The sequence below is a fragment of the Onychomys torridus genome, chromosome 2 (genome assembly GCF_903995425.1).
Source record: "Onychomys torridus chromosome 2, mOncTor1.1, whole genome shotgun sequence".
In the NCBI taxonomy this organism is placed as follows: domain Eukaryota; kingdom Metazoa; phylum Chordata; class Mammalia; order Rodentia; family Cricetidae; genus Onychomys; species Onychomys torridus.
The window spans coordinates 143,969,664-143,987,181 of NC_050444.1; the positions used below are offsets into that span (position 1 = coordinate 143,969,664).

The 17,518-nt window shown below is 43.3% G+C and overlaps 1 protein-coding gene across 4 annotated transcripts in view; it reads right to left on the minus strand.

The window, feature by feature from the left end:
- Positions 1-17,518, minus strand: part of Zcchc17 (zinc finger CCHC-type containing 17) — a 49,164-nt gene that overhangs the window by 26,702 nt on the left and 4,944 nt on the right. The window contains exons 2-3 of one of the 4 annotated variants that reach the window (XM_036178463.1): positions 14,831-14,951; positions 7,582-7,639 (exon numbers count right to left, since the gene is read on the minus strand). The exons of 1 other annotated variant lie outside the window; for it this stretch is intronic. In XM_036178463.1, coding sequence (XP_036034356.1) covers positions 7,582-7,639; positions 14,831-14,896 — 124 coding nt within the window. In that variant the 5' untranslated portion in view covers positions 14,897-14,951. Of the gene's footprint in view, positions 1-7,581; positions 7,640-14,830; positions 14,952-17,518 lie in introns of those variants that run through there. 2 more of the 4 variants (XM_036178464.1, XM_036178465.1) reach the window with 2 other exon arrangements.

Sequence of the window (17,518 nt, forward strand, 5' to 3'; positions counted from 1 at the left end):
TTAGTTTCAGAGGTTTAGTCCATTATCATCATGGTGAGACATGGTGGCCTGCAGGCAAACATGGTGCTAGAGCTGAGAGTCCTTACATCTTGACTCAGAAGCAATCTGAGACACTGGGTGGTATCTTGAACATATACAAGACCTCAAAGCCCACCTCACAGTCACACACTTCCTTCAACAACACCAAACCTACTCCAACAAGGCCATACCCACTAATAGTGCCACTCCTTATGAGATTATGGGGGCCAATTACACTCAAACTACCACAACCAAGAACCAAAACAAAACAAAAACTCCTTTCCTCCCTAAGTTGCTTTTGTTTTGTTTTGTTGAAGACAGTATTACAGATAAACTCTTTCACTAATTTTTTAAATATTTTATAATAAAGAAAATTTGGGGATTTACTTCTGGAGAAAATGAAAATAAGTAATTATTTTGAGACATGACCCGGAAATTGTGTCTAAAATAATTGCCCTCTCTAGTAAATTGAGACTTTTTAGTTTTGTTTTTGAGACAGGTTCTTGCTATTCAGATCATGCTGGCCTCAGACTTGTGAGGCCTGCCTCCAACTCTAAGTGTACTTAGAAGCATGCATCACCTCATCTGGCTGCTGAAATTCAGCTCCCTCTCTCACAAACTTGGGTGCACACACCTGAGCGTTTGTATATGCCTGAAATTCAATGCATTTATCCTTTCTGTTTAGGGCTTCTCTCAGGAGCCACTGTTTTCTTTATCCGTGGCCAATGGGGGCTCTTACCTCTAAGATAGCTGATTCTACAGCTACCTCCAAAGGGCTTAATATGTAAATATATGGATATAACTATATTTTAAATTAGGTTATCATATAATCTCCAAATCAAATAAAATTCATGCATCTTGGGTTTTATGCCCCCAGCCATGATGATGGAATGATCACTCTTGTCTAACTAACAGTTTGAAAGGAAATTCAGATCCCTGAGAAGAGGGAAACCTCACACTTAGGCAGTTTGGGTTACAACAGTCCTCTGGTTATTGAAATTCACTCCATTTCTCTAAAGGAAATGAATGTGCCTAAGATACCCGACCGCACATTGTATTTCTTCCCTAAAGCTGAAGATCTACTTACTGGGAAGTCACAAGGAAATACTGGCAATTAAACAGTATTATTAATAGTCTTTTGAACAAGGATACATTTGCCATTTCTGGCAGATTAAATGATTAAACTCACCCCCTGAAACTGTAGGCCCCATATAAACTCTATCTTCTATAAATTGCCTTGGTCATGGCGTCTTAGCACAGCAGAAGAAAAGCAGCCAGGACAGCTGTACAAGCTACATTTGTGTAAGAATACTTAGTGCCTGGAAGGCACCAAAACTGCCCATCAAACACCTGTCAAAGTATCCCCATCATTAACAATGTGAGACTGCAGTTATAGTTTAGGGACAAGGACAAAAAAAGATCTCACATGTTCTTCACATATACTGTTTCTGTCTTGTTTTAAGGCCCAGCCTTGCCTCAAACCTATAATCCTTATGACTCTGTCCCCAGGACTGGGGTGCCACCGATCTAGGCTTGTGATCCCCACCAATACTTTTTGATTCAAAGTTGGTTGAATCCATGAACATAGAGCCCATGGATACAGGGTCAACTATAACAGAAATGGAATTTGAATGAGTTTGTCAATGCCCTTATAAAAATATGCCCTTATTTTCTATCCCTGAGATACATGATTCTTTGTACTAAAAAAGCAGAAAGAGCAGGTTGCCTACAGGCAGTGGACTCATGCCGTTTTACCCTAGCAGATGCTCCAGATGCAGACACAAAAGTGCTTTACTTTCTCTCCCGAGACTGAATCCCAAGCCTGTGCACACGAGGCAAGCACTATACCACTGAGCTTTACTCTCGACTTCTGTGCCTGGATTTCTGACATGAAGCCACAAAAGCCCAAAGGGCATATCAAATCCATCATCATGTTCCATCAACCCAACATGACACTTAGACAGAATGAGTCCCAACTGAACGTCTGTCAGCAAAAGAAGAAAATAACATAACCCTGATACTTGGAAAGAACTGGCTACTCAATCACCACGTAAGACAGCGAGCTTATTACCACCCCGTAGAATGCTCTTCCCATTGTTTCAGGCTCAGTATTAATCTCTTTCACAACTTCAACAGTCTAGAGAGCAAGGTGAGACTGTCAATCCATGAGGATGGGCAAAATGCCAAAAGAAAAGACACAATGAAAGCTCTCCTTGATCTCTTCCTCTACAGTTTTCTGTGGGTCATCTCCAGTGAACAGCATATGACAATAACACAAGCAGAGAAGTCAGTGCTTCATGCTCTCTATCTGCTGGGATTAGAAATACAGTCAAACTTTACCAACACTACAATGCAAACACAAATGGATCCAAGGATGAATGAAAAACAGTTCTGTCAATCAAATAACCGGAGTCTGAAACAGGGACATCCTCTCCACTCCACGATGAGGAAACTAAGATGAAAATCCAAGTGATTCACCCAAATCAAGAAACTAGTAAACGGCAGAGCTGGGACTGAATTCATGCATTTACGCAATAAGACTTACTGACTGCCCACTACATCTCAGACACCACACTACGCCCCAAGCCAGGTGAGTTCAAGGTAGTCTCCTTACTTCTTTACATGCTGCTTTAATTTGTTCCCATGTGTAGTAGTAAAGGGCTCCACTGCTTACCAGCAGCATAGCTATCTTACATTTAATTGTTCAAATAAAGAAGTCAGCAGCTACTGTATTGGGCTGCACAAAAAAGGTAAAATATAAAACATAAAAATACATTTGGCTGGGTGGGGTGGCACTTAACAAAATACCATCCCCTAGCAGCCTAGTGTAAGATGACTTCTGTGAGTGCTATCCTAAGATACAGTGTGATCTTGCCTCAAAAAAAAATTAAAAATGGCAGCAAGTTGGCTCAGCAGTCACCTGGCTGTAAACTCGAGGACCTGAGCTCAATCCCTGAACCCCCCCACAAAAAGCCAAATGCAGTGGCCCACACCTGTAATCCCAGCACTCCTACAGTATGATGGGAGACAGAGACAGGAGTCACCTGGAAGCTCACATCAGCCTGGAATATGCAGACAAGCAGAAATAAGAAGCAGCATAAATAAAGTGGAAAAAGAACTGCCTCCCAAAAATTGTCCTCTGACCTCCACATGGACACCATGACACCCATATATGCCAATAATAATAAAAACTAAAAATACATATTTGTGTAGATGCATGTGTGTATACATATATGTATGTCTGTGAGTGTATATGTGTGTATATATGTATATATGTGTGTGAGTGTGTATGTGAGTATGTGTGTGTGTGTGAGTGTGTGTATTGTTTTGGGCTTTGCCCTTGTTTCCAGCAAAGACTCCAAAAAACATGATTATCTGAGTAAGTTATATACCTTTTATTAGTTATAAGAAGCCCCCTTTGGTGTTTATGCCAATAAGGTGACATCTAGATAGTCTCTGGATGGGGATGGTCACAGAAGAGTCAAGTGATTTGAGCGTTGGAACATTCAGCCCCATCCATCGAACTCCGCCACCGGGAATGGAGGAGTGAGTGTGGAGGGGACCTCAGGACAACCCTGCAGAGACCGGAGTAGCTCTGGGGCTGGTGAGAAGGATGTAGAGCTGGGTGGACACTGAGAGGACACTGACACCTCAACCCCACTCTACTCACACCTGTCCTGTCTCCCTCCCATCGTCTGTTCCTGAACTTCTCCTCTCATCAGAAGCCAGCAAAAGACAGACCCTGTTTTCCTGAGCTCTGTCAACTTGCACTGTGGTGTTTGGGGTGTTTGTTTGAGACAGAGTCTTGCTGTGTAGCATTGGCTGGCCTGGAACTCATTATGCAAATCAGGCAGACTGAGATCTGTCTGCCTCTGCCTCCTGAGTGGTACTGGGATTAAAAGTGTGCCTCACCATGCTCTGCTCAATAGTTTTTAAAAACAAGGTATCCAGTAGCCCAGGCTGGCCTCCAATTCATTATGTAGACAAGGATGGCCCAAATTTCTGATTCCCCTGCCTTTATTTCTCATGTGCTGGAATTACAGGTATACACCACACCCGGTCTACTCTAGCAAATTACCAAGCTTAAGGTGAGGGTCATGGGAACCTTCAAATTAGAACTGACTGGTCGTCTTTCGGGGCACCTGAGGGATGGCAATCTTGTAGGACAGAGCCCTTCAACAATGGGATCTGATATTAATTTGGGGTTGACAATGTCAGAAGTGAATTGAAAGTTGTTGGACATCTTGTTGGTGTCCAGAGAAATGAAAATCTGGTTTGTGTGAGAAAAACCAATGAGAACAGATCTTTAACATTACCACCAGCACATAAAGTTCTATTGAGTAACAACAGAGTATGGTGATTTTTTTTTTTCCTTTTTTGGTTTTTTGAGACAGGGTTCTCTGTGTAGCTTTGCACCTTTCCTGGATCTCCCTCTGTAGACCACGCTGGCCTCAAACTCACAGAGATCCGCCTGCCTCTGCCTCCCAGGTGCTGGGATTAAAGGCGTGCTGAAATGTGGTGACATTTTATTTGTATGTTAATAAATAAAGTTTGCCTGGAGATAAGAGGAAATAGCAAGCCATTTTAAGTAAACACAAGTCAGGCAGTAGTAGCACATGCCCCTAATCCGATCACTTGGCAGGCAAGGTCTCTGTGGGTTCAAGGCACACAGCCAAGTGTGGTAACATACTCCTTTAATCCCAGTACCAACCACAGAGACCTGGAGGTCTGTTCAGACAGGCAGTGACAAGGAAGTGAGGTAGCTGGGCTAGGAGCCAATGAGACGGCAGAACAGCGAGGCAATAAAAGCCTGGGTGGTCAGGAATTCATGGCATTTTGGAAGTTAAATTCAGCTACACCAGAGCCAAGGCTAGGGTGGATGGGTCAGTGGGGAAGTTGTTTACCACCAAGCCTGATGCCCTGAGTTCAAAGATGGACCCACACAGTAAAAAGAGAGAACCCCCAGCTATACTCTGACCTCCACACAAATATTATGGCATGTCCCCAAGCCACATTTGCATACAGAGAACAAACAAATGAATGTAAAAAAAGGAAAGACTAGTTTTGATTTAGAGACAGAGAAGAGGTCTTTAACTCAACAGTGGTTAAAGAGAAAGTAATTCAAATTAGCATCTCCCTAAACTAAAGCTGTTACATTCAGATCACATTGACCTCATTGCTCAGTCCTTTCAAGGTGGGACCTAATGATATCCCACCTTGGAGAAGCTAGACACACTGTAGGGGAGTCCCTGCTCAAGTTATCCACCAAACCGACACCAGATGCTAGGATTAAAGCTCACAGTTCCCACCTAATTATTTGGCTCCCTGAGCTCTCGCTGTGAATTTGCCACAGCTGTCAGACTGACAGATCCACTTGTAAGCTGTCAGCCACTATCACAGGCATTATCTGACAGGGAACAGACACAAGTGAGGTGAAAACTGACTGCTGAAAGGTAGCAGGCTCTTCATCTCCACAAAGTCCCCAAAGTGTCACATAAGTGCCCACAGGAAATTGGCACTAGCAGCCATGGCGAGTACATTAACAAGAAAATCTGTCTTTAAGCAGAAAGAGGTGTGAATCCTGGAGGGTGGGGTGAGCACCACCTCATGAAGTCAGTCCCAGCCAGCATCAAACAAGGAACTTAATTACAGCTGCTGACTGCCAGCTTGAAGACCACTGGTAAGCCACTTAACGCAGAGATGAAATACACAGCACAGTGGTCTCCTCGGCTAACAGCGCAGCTTTATGAGCCACAGATTGACACAGCCTTCTGACAGAAAAAATATAAAAGGCTCCAAAAAGTGAAAAATCCCTCTCCTATGTCTCCCTCTCAGCAAGCCAACTACCCACAGGAGGACACTGGGAGGAGTCTGTTCAATAGTCTTCCAAACACACGCGATCCCTTCAAATACAGAGACATGGGTACACGCTCTTCAAAAAGGAGGGGCACACCACACAGATACTCCACACCTATGTTTTTTTTTGTTTGTTTGTTTTTTGGTTTTTCGAGACAGGGTTTCTCGGTGTAGCTTTGCGCCTTTCCTGGAACTCGCTTTGTAGACCAGGCTGGCCTCGAACTTATGGAGATCGCCTGGCTCGGCCTCCCGAGTGCTGGGATTAAAGGTGTGCACCACTGCCACCCCTCACACCTGGTTTTTTAAATTCTTAGATATCTTCTCAGGTCAAAAATTGAGATTTACCTTGTTTCATGTATTTTCTGTAGTTTGATTTTTTGAGACCGGGTCTCTCACGATGTAGCTTTGGATGGCCTGGAACTCACTCAGATTCCCCTGCCTGTGCTTCCTGAGTGCTAGGATTAAAAGCATATGCTACCATGTTTGGCTTTTAGATTTAACTGGTTTATTTTTATTACTTTTTATTTTCGGTTTTTCAAGACAGGGTTTCTCTGTGTAGCCCTGGCTGTCCTGGATCTCACTTTGTAGACCAGGCTGGCCTCAAACTCACTGAGATCCATCTGCCTCTGCCTCCCAAGTGCTGGGATTAAAGGCGTGTGCCACCATCACTCAGCACTTATTTCATGTTTTCCTAACTTTTAAGTGTATGTGGGGACATTCATGCGGAGGTCAGAGGACAACTTGCAAGAGTCAGCTCTTTCTTTCTACCATGCGGGTTCAGGATATTGAGCTCAAGTCCCCCGTCTTGGTAGCAGGACTTTGTTTCTGTGGCAGGGTCTTGTAGTCCCAGCTGGTCTCACACTCACTGAAATACCCCTGTCATAGACCCCCAGGAATTAAAGGCCTGAGCTATGATGTACAGCTTTGATTCATAGATCCTAAAATTCGTTTTTTTAAACCATGTGGTCCAGACTAGCTCCAAGTTCAGTCCTCCTGCCTTAATCTCTGTGTGGTCTGTGGGAATGTGCCACAATACCTGGCAAGGCTCATTTTCTTCCTCATCAGGTGTCTATTCTGTCGCTCTCTGCTGCATGCTGAGTCAGGGTCTCTCACTGAATAGGACCTAGCTTGCAGTTTAGGTCAGACTGGCTGGCCAGTGAGCTCTCGGGATCCACTGTCTCTGCCCTCCGATGCTGTGCTTACAAGAATGTATGCCATGCCTGGCTTTTTATGTGGGTTCTGGAGATTTGGGCTCAATTCCTCACATTCTTGGTGCCATTTCCTTGGCTCCTTTTTGTTGTTGTTGTTTTGGTTTTTAATTTCTTGAAACAGAGTCTCAAAGACTATGCTGTCTTTGGCCGCCCTTTAACTTCTGGCGTCCATCCTTCCTCTGCTTCCTGGGAGCTGAGATTACAATTGGGAGCCACTAAATACTGCTAAAATGCTTCTCCAGTCTTTCTTAGGAAGAAACATCATTTAGTGTTCAGTTAATAGAGGCTGGTAAGCCTAAGATCAAGGCACACATATACATACATACTTGCAGGCAAACACTCATGCACATAAAACTCTTTATCCCTATTTCTATACTGAAACTAAAGTAAAATAAGCAACTATCTGAAAATTTTAAGTCTCATAGTGAGAATGTGGTGGGGGCCACAGTAGAATGAGTTCAATGGAAGTGCTGGATTCCCCGTTATGGGCTCCCACCTTGCTTCCGACAGCCTGGGATTTTGATAAAGGCTCCATAGTCTGTCACCATAGCAACCTATAAAGACAAAATAAAAAATCAATGTTGCACAACCAAGAACCAATCTTTCCTCCTCCTATATTCAACAGAGGATCTCAGGTAATGCAGGCTGGCCTCCAGCTCCCTGTGTGGGCAAGACTGAGCAGGAAGTTAAATGGCATTCTTTCCAGAGCCTTTCATCCCTCCACCTCAAGCAATCACTGTTTTGGCTTCATCACAAGACAAAAGGACTCAATAAGATGCTCACTTGCTCTGATGTTCACTAACATTTCAGTATTCACAACATACAAACACTTCAAAACACCCTCATGACTGTACAGAGTTGATACTGTCATTCACATGTGACAGATAATAAGCTGATGTATGGAGAGACTACACAAGTCCAGAACTCCTGAGTAGCAGCCCTGGAAGCTCAACTCAGTCTAAATCACACAAGCGCTGTTCCTGGATTCCTTCTCATGACCAAACTGTAAAGGCTAAAGGCAGTGTGGCAGCTGTGATGCCTGACATCCTGGTTTCTCCTGGTATCGACTAGGAGTATGCATGGGAACATCCCATGTTGCAGGTGAGACAAGAGAGGGAGGGCTTTGCAGTGGAAGGTGAGGCTTCTAACTGTGGCCCTAAACTCCATTTGTTTCCATTTGCTGCTATAAGTAGCAAAAGATAAACATCATGTGCCCCACACTGGAGTCTAGTACATGTTGTACATTCAACAGTGTATCATTTTTGATAAGTTATAATTCAAGATGATGAAATACAGAGAGATGAGGGCTGGTAGAATCAAGCTAGGGGCAGAATTTTGGTCTCCTGCTTCACCAAACATCAGCATTACTCACTTCAATATTAGATGGTATAAATTTTTTTAGAATTTCATTCCCCTCTTTATTTGTCACTGTTTACTTATTATATTTTTAGTGTTTTGTTTCAGTACAGAGTCTTACACTGTATTGAAACTCATGGCAATTCCTGGGCTCAGAATCCCAAGTGCTGAGAACGTATGCATAAGCCACTATAACTGGCTTTCTGCATGTTATTGTTTTTTTGAGACAGGGTCTCACTGTATAGCTCTGGCTGGCCTGGAACTCATTAATTATGTAGATCAGACTGGCCTTAACTCGGAGATATGCCTGCCTCTGCTTCCTGAGTGCTGGGATTAAAGACATTCACATTTTAAAAGAACAATCTATTACTTTTATGTGTATGGTATAGATGTTTTGTCTGCATGAATGTCTGTATACCATGTGCTTGTAGAGCCCACAGAGGCCAGAAGCAAGTATTGGATCCTCTGGGATTGGAGTTACAGATGATTGTATGACACCATGTGGGTGCTGGGAATCAAACCTGGGTCCTCTGGAAGAGCAGCTAGTGCTCTTAACCACTGAACCATCTCTCCAGACCGATGTATTTTTAAAAAAACACTTACTTAGTGTTGTGCATACACATGCATGTGCCGTAGTATGTGTGTATGGAAGTCAGAGGACAGCTCACAGAAGCCAGTTTTCTCCTCCCATCAGTTAATTTTAGGGAATGAAACCCAGGTGGTCAGGCTTGGTGGCAAATGACATAACCATTGAGTTATCTTGCTGGCCCCTCTCTACTCATTTTTAAATGGGGACATATGGACAGAATGCCTGAACTAATTCTCTAAGACATACCATGAAGGAAGGGTTATAACCCTAAGTTCTGTAATCCTGAGGTAAACAGACGAACAAGCTATGAGAAAGTAGGATCAAAAAGTTCCAAAAACAAACAAGCAAACAAAAAATAGTACAATTATCAGACCATGACAAGGTGGAGCCAGAAGAGCTTTAAGAAAGATATTTAAGGGGCTGCAGAGATGGTCCAGTGTTTAAGAGTATCTGTTGTTCCCAGCACCCACACAGTGGATGACAACCACCTGTAACTCCAGTTCCTGGAGATCCAGTGCCCTCTTCAGGCCTCCAAGGGCACTGCATACCTGTGGTACTTAGACACACATGCAAACAAAACACCCTTACACATAAAATAAATATAAGTATTTTTAAAAAAGAAGATTTTAGATATTAGCTGGTCCATCCAGGCACAGTGGTACACACCTGCAGATCTAACATGAGGATGTAGGGAAAGGGGAACTAGGTATGAGACAGGAAGATTACCATGAGTCCAAGTGTATGGGCAGAGTGAAATTCTATCTCAAAGACAAAACAACAAAGACATTAGCTGGTCCAATCCTGTCATTTTTCAAATGAGGTGAGTGAGGAAGATAGAATATAGATCTGACAAGATAAAAAGGTCAATTATTGAATCTACATTTAAAAAGGAACTACTTGTTTTTAATAGGATAAGTAATGAAAATTTTGTCTGAGTTTATCAAATGTTACTGGACTAGACATTGTTAATATATATAATGGAGTTTTTAATCTGAATCTGTCAAATGTTACTGGACTAGACATAGTTAATGTAATTCTTGACTGTATATATTGTATATACTTATTGGATAGTTTTTCTTATATTAGTTATAAGCTTTTTTAAAAAAAGGGGAAATGTCGTGATATTGTGTTCCCCAAAATATTGTGCACCCTAATAAACTTATCTGGGGTCAGAGACAGAACAGCCACAATATTAAACATAGAGGATAGGCAGTGGTAGCACAAGCCTTTAATCCTAGCATTCCAGAGGCAGAGATCCATCAGTTCAAGGATACAGCCAAGCAAGGTGACTCACATCTTTAATCCGAGAAAAGTGAGCCTTTAATCCCAGGGAGTGATGGTAGAAAACAGAAAGGTATGTAAGGTGTGAGGACCAGAAACTAGAAGCATTTGGCTGGTTAAGCTTTCAGGCTTTTGAGCAGCAGTTCAGCTGAGACCCATTTGGATAAGGACTCAGAGGCTTCCAGCCTGAGGAAACAGATCAGATGAGGAATTGGTGAGGTGAGGTAGCTGTGTCTTGTTCTGCTTCTCTGATCTTCCAGCATTCACCCCAATAACTGGCCTCAGGTTTGTTCTTATTAGTAAGACCCTTTAGAGATTCATGCTATAAGGACCAGAGATAAAAAGTAATTAACCAAGTTCACAAAACAATCTGTTCTATGTGAAAATGGTCCCAGATGAAGAAGTAGTTCCCTTTTTAAAAAAATAATTTACAATGGGCGATGGTGGCACAAGCCTTTAATCCCAGCACCCGGGAGGCAGAGCCGGGCTGATCTCTGTGAGTTCGAGGCCAGCCTGGGCTACCAAGTGAGTTCCAGGAAAGGTGCAAAGCTACACAGAGAAACCCTGTCTCGAAAAACCAAAAAAAAAAAAAAAAAATTTACATTCACTTATTTTAGAAATGAGTGTTTTGCCTGATGTATATGCCTGGTGCCCAGACAGGTCAAAGAAGGGCACTGGATCACCTGGAACTGGAGTTACAGATGACTATGTGCCACCATGTAGGTACCAGAAGAAAAAAAAAAAAAAAACCTGTGACCTCTGTAAGAGCAGCAAGTGTTCTTAACTGCTGGGCCATCTTCCCAGCCCTAAGACTTTCTATTTTTTTTTTTTTTTTTTTTTGTGGAGCTGAGGATCGAACCCAGAGCCTTGCGCTTGCTAGGCAAGCGCTCTATCACTGAGCTAAATCCCCAACCCGAGACTTTCTATTTTTAATAGAAATAAGCAAATGTTTTCCTTCTGTCTCACCTAAAGCACTTTGACACTTTGATTTGCTCTAGGATTCTGAAAAACAGGTTGAGCAGTCTCACGCTGTATGGCATTATTAAGGAACACAGTTATCTGAAAAACTTAACAACAGCATCTGGAAGTTAGGGCCCAAACTACCTTGCTGCTGTAAATTAAAGCAAAATAACTTCTCAATCCTGAAGCTCCTGGGTCACATTATCGTCTTTGGAGGTAATAACAGACCTTAATTTTGCCTCTCCCAAAAGGAAAGGGTAATATGCTTCAGAATAGACTCATTCAACTCCCCAGTAAGGAAACGGTATTCCAGCACCAGGTGTTTCCATTCCTGTCTCCTAGGGTGCACTGAGAGATGATATAAACAGGATGGCACCTGCCATAGAGGAGCATACAGACTCTGCAGAATGTAAATGATGAACCCGAGACTTGGAGTTCCTGGTCCAAAGTTAGAGAGTAGCACATCCAGGCACAGAACAGACATTTTTTAAACTTGACTCCAGTGATATTTCTACCTCTCCAACACTAATTACTTGCAAGCGTGTCTTTGTCTGTGGCAAGTCTAAGACAAACCCTAGCTCCCACCGCTATCCTCACACCCCCACCATGTTTAATAGATACCGGCAGCGAGACCTCAGAGGACGAGAAGCAAGTGGATACTGGCTTCTCATCATTCAGTCTGCACACTGCTACCATCCCTGCTAAGCCCATAAAGAAATGAATCCTAGTTTCTTCAAGGGCAACTCGTCCTACCAGCTGGAGGCACAGGCATATTCCAATATTTATACAGCAGCTATGTATGCTATGTACCAAGCCAGAGTATGAAATAAAAACAGCTTTTAAAATATAGATGCCTAACCTGTTTTTAAAAGAAAATGGGGGGGTTGGGGATTTAGCTCAGTGGCAGATCGCTTGCCCAGCAAGCGCAAGGCCCTGGGTTCGGTCCTCAGCTCCAAAGAAAAAAGAATATGGGTTGCCGAGATAAATCACTACAAGCAGTTAGTGAAGTAAAACTATTAATGTGATAAATGTTATAAGAGAAGCATGCAAACACCCTGATCTACCATCTACCTACCCGCCCGCTGCACTCACTTAAAACAATCTCTCATGCAGCTTCTGGTTCCTCCATAGTTTCAGTGCAATTGTACAACCCCAGCTAGGACTTGGCAGAGCACAGACTTCGATTTAGGACCACAGCTTCATCGTTCATTAATCAACTGGCAGTTACTTAGCTTCTGAGAAGAGTCTACTTAGTCTCTAAAAGGAGTTAGTTTTACGAAGATATTCATAACACAAGAGTTCGATCCTTTTTTTTTTTAAATTTGTTTGTTTGCTTACTTATTTGTTTTTAGATAAGATCTGACTGTGTAGCTCTAGCTGGCCTAAAGCTTACTATGTACAGCAGGCTGGCCTTGAAATCAGAGTTTGGGCTGCCTCTACCTCCCAAATGCTGGATGAAAGGTTGAGACACTACACCTGGCCATTGTTTTCAATCTTAATGTAACTGGTTCTCCATGTAAATATTAGTTGATAAACTCACTCTGTAGACAGGTTGACCTCAAACTCAGAGATCCACCTGCTCCTGCCTCCCCAGGATTAAAGGTGTGCACTACCACGCCTGGCTTGTTTTCTCTTTTAATTAGTTTGTTCAAGACAGACTCTCACTTTGTAGCCCAGACTGGCTTGAATAGGATTGGATTCCCTTGCCTGCACTTCTCAGGGGCCAGGATTACAGGCATGCATAAGTTTGTCTGGATAACATGTCCCCTTATGCCATGTGTTGCTGAAAAAGCAATCAGAACTATGATGTTCTTCAGCACTCTGGAGGAGAGGAAAGGGAATCGCAAGTTCACAAATTCCAGGCTGGCCCGGGTTCCACAGTGATGTCTAGACTGTTTAGTCTATTGTCAACACAGCACAAGCTGCAGTTATCTGGGAAGAAAATGCCCCACCAGACTGGCTTATGGGGCATTTTCTTGATTCATGACTGATAAGGGAGGGCCCATCCCACTGTGGATGGTGCCACCCCTGGGCAGGTGGTCCTGAGTGGTTTAAGAAAGCGGGTTAAGCAAGGCATGGGAAGCAAGGCAAAAGCAGCATCCTTCCCTGCCTCTGCTTCAGTTCCTATCTCCAGGCTCCTACCTTGAGTTTCTGTCCTGACTTCTCTTATGGACTGTAATGTGGAAGGGAAGTAAAACAAACTCTTCCCTCCCCAGGTTGCTTTTGGTCATGGTGTTTATCAAAGCAACAGAAATCCTACGAGACAGAGACCAACCTAGGATACCTAATGGAGACCCTGTCTCAAAAACAAAGAAAAAATAAAAGAGGTTAGATGTGGTGATGACAAATGCCTTTAATCCCAGCATCCAGGAGACAGAGACAGGTGGATCTCTGTGAATTTGAGGCCAGCCTGGTCTACGGAGTGAGTTCTAGGCTACCTAGGACTACAAAGTGAGACCCTGCCTCAAAAAAATTATTTTTTGGAAAAGCTATGAAGTTCTCTCTCCCCTCAGACCATCCTTCTTAATGGCAACACATAAAAAACACCTTTAAGGGTTGGGGATTTAGCTCAGTGGTAGAGTGCTAGGCCCTGGGTTTGATCCTCAGCTCCAAAAAACCCAAAAAAACAAAAACAAAAACAAAAAAACACCTTTAGGCCAAGTGTAGTAATTCATGCTTGTAATTCCAACATATGGAAGCCTGATACAGGAGGATTGCTGTAAGTTGAGGACAAGGCTTGACTACAAAGTAAGTTTGGGACCAGTCTAGGCTACACAGTAAGACCCTGTCTCAAAATCTCAAAATTAACCAAAATCAGGGTTGGCAAATGGCTCGGCAGGGACAGTGCTTACCACCCACCCTAACCACCTTAGCTGAATTCCCAATCCCCTTGCCTCCATCTCCTCAGTGCTAGGATTACAGGGCTGCACCACCACACCCTGTTTTTGTGTTGCTGGGGACAGAACCCAAGGGCCTCCTGCATCCTAGACAAGTGTTCTACCAACTCAGCCACACTCCTAGCTATGACCTGTTTTTGATATCTTATTTTGGGTGCAGTGCATGAACAGATTGGAGAGAGGCTGCAACAGAAGTGGCAAATTCCAGTCAGAGACAAGCAAGAGATGAAGAGCCTGGACTAAGGGGTGGCAAAGGCATAAACAAGCATGTAGACAAGAGATATAATTAGGACTCCTGAAGGAACTAGAGAGGAAAACCTAAGATCAAGTCAAAGGATGAAATCAAGTATAAGACCAGATTCCTAGCTTTGGCACCAAACAGGTAACAATTCCATCTGCTAAACTGGAAAAAGACTGGTTAAAAATCCTATTTTGCAGGGGAAAAGTTTAAAATCTAAGTTAGAGATGCTTTCATGCACCGAAATGAAGGTGTCAAGCCCACAGAAGTCTGCAGTATAGAGAAGGTATAGTGTACCATGGTGCCCAGTGGCCTTCCCATTCGAGAGAGTTTCACATGGATAGGAGAATAACCCCAGATGCTTTCCTCCCTCAGTATGTTCTTAATACACTCTAAAAGGGAAGTTTCAAAGTGCACAACATACCTCTCCTTGAAAAATAGTATAGAGTGCAGGCAAGTTTTCCATGGTCTCAGGCCTTCCTGAATTCATCCTTAATATTCTATGGCTCCTCCATCTCTCTTCTGCTAAAGCTAATTCAAATATCCTTTCAGAAAGAAACAACAATTAGAGCAACATCTACATTCAGAAGAAACGAGGGGCTGGGGATATGACCCAGTCATTAAAGAGCCTGCTGCACAAGCATGAGGACCCGAGTTCAGATCCCCAGAAAGCCAGGCACAGAGGCACACGTCTGTAACCCTGGGGTAGGGACAAGATGAACAGATCCCAAGAGATCACTAACCAGATAGCCTAGCCAAATGGATGAGCTCTCGGTTCAGTGGGTGTGGTGGTTTGAATAAAAAGGCCCCATAGGCTCAGGAGTGGCATTACAGGAGGTGTGTGTGGCCTTGCTGGAGGAAGTGTGTCACTGGGGGGTTGAGCTTTGAGGCTTCAGAAGCTCAAGCCCAGGCTCATGGCTCACTGTCTCTCCTGCTGCCTGCAGATCAAGATGTAGAATTCTAAACCAGGCAATACTGCCCGCCTTTAATCCCAGCACTCAGGAGACAGAGCTAGGCAGAGCTCTATGAGTTTGAGGCCAGCCTGGTCTACAGAGCAAGATCCAGGATAGGCACCAAAAAACTACACAGAGAAACCTTGTCTTGAAAAGTTTTAAAAAGGGGAAAAAAATGTAAAATTCTCAGCTCCTAATCCAGCACCATGTCTGCCTACATGCTGCCATGCTTCCCACCATGATGATAATGGACTAAACCTTTGAACTGTAAGCCAGCCCAAATAAATGTTTTCCTTTATAAGAGTTGCCATGGTCATAGTGTCTCTTTACAGCAATAGAAACCCAAACTAAGATAGTGGGTGACTGTGTCTCAAAAGGTAAAGAGGCCAGGAATGGTGATACACCTTTTTTCTTTTTTAATTTCATTTTTTACCTTTTGGTTTTTCAAGACAGGATTTCTCTGTAGTTTTGTTGCCTGTCCTGGATCTCACTCTGTAGACCAGCTTGGTGGTGTACACTAATCCCAGCACTTGAAGGCAGAGGTAGGCAGAGCTCTGTGAGCTTGAGGCTAGCCTGGTCTACATAATGAGTTCCATGATTGCCAAAGATACATAGTGAGAGCCTGTCTCAAACAAACAACAACAAGGTAAGGTGAAGAGTGATCAAAGAAGACACCTAAATTGACCTTTGTCCTCTACATACACTCCCACACATGCATGCACACTCACATACACCTTCATGTGAACATACACATAACACACACACACACACACACACACACACACACACACACACACACACACAGAATAATGAATGGGGCTGGATATGGAGCTCAGTGGCAGAGATGTTCCCTAACATACGGCATGAGACCCTAAGTTCATCCCCAGAAACACAGAGAAAGAAATGTGACATTCCATGTATAGCCTCCAAAAAGTAATATCATTAGAACATACCATGTACTGTCATCCATATCTCAGCATTCTAATTATAGGCACTTGGGAACCTGCATGTCCCTTCTTTCTGATTTGTTACTTACCCAAAGTCATTAGGTACTGGAATTTCAGTTAAAGTAGAGGTTTTGTTTGTTTGGTTAGCTGGCTAGCTTTTCTGGGATGTTGTCGTTGCTTTAATTTTAAGTTTATTTGTCTTATTTGTGTATGTGGTGTATGGGCATGCCTGTATATTGGTATGTATACCCACATGTGTTCAGGGAGGCCAGAGATGTCAGGTTCCTCTTCTGTCACTCTCCATCTTATTCCCTTGAGACAGGGTCTCTCACTGAACCTGGAGCTAGGCTGGCAGTCAGTAAGCCCCAGTAAACCCTGTATCCTTCCCTACAGCACTGGATTTATACACACAAGTAACCATAGCTGGCTTTTTCTGTGAACTCTAGGATTTTGAACTCAGGCCCTCACATTTGAACAGAAAGTATCCTTACCTTCTGAACCATCTTCCTAGTCCAGCTTTTGGTTTTTGAGACAAGAGTTTTCCTATGTAGCACAAGTTGTCCTTGAACTTGTGCATCTGCCTCATTAGTGCTGGAATTACAGGCATGTGCTACCATGCTTGGCTTTGTTCAGGGTAGTTTGTTTGTTTATGATATTAGATATCAGATCTAGAACCCTGCATATGCTAAGCCTGACTTGACCACTGAAGTGCATCCCCCACAGCCACTGTTTGGAGATGCGGTCTCACTACATTGCCCAGGCTACTTCTAGACTCCTGTTGAATTCCTGAGATGGAGCAGTCTTCTTGCTTTAACCTCCCAAATAACTGCTACAGGGATGGGCCATCACACCTGGGTGGTTTCATTCCTTGTATCACTACTGCTGTTATTCGTTTGTCAGGGAAAGACTTTTAGAAGAAAGAGTATGTGTGCCTAGATCTGAAAAACAAGAAACGTCTCAGGACAGTGTGGTAAGGGATGTTTTAATCCCAGCATTTGGGAGGCAGAGGTAGATCTCTGAGTTTGAGGTCAGCCTGGTCTATAGTAAGCCCTAAGCCAGTCAAGGTTATACAGTGAGGCCCCGTCTCAAAAATGAGAGGCTTTTAATTCCAGCACTCGGGAGGCAGAGACAGGCAGTTCTTTGAGTTTGAGGCCAGCTTGGCCCACATTGTGAGCTCCAAGCCAATCAAGGTCATACAGTAAAAAAGGAAAA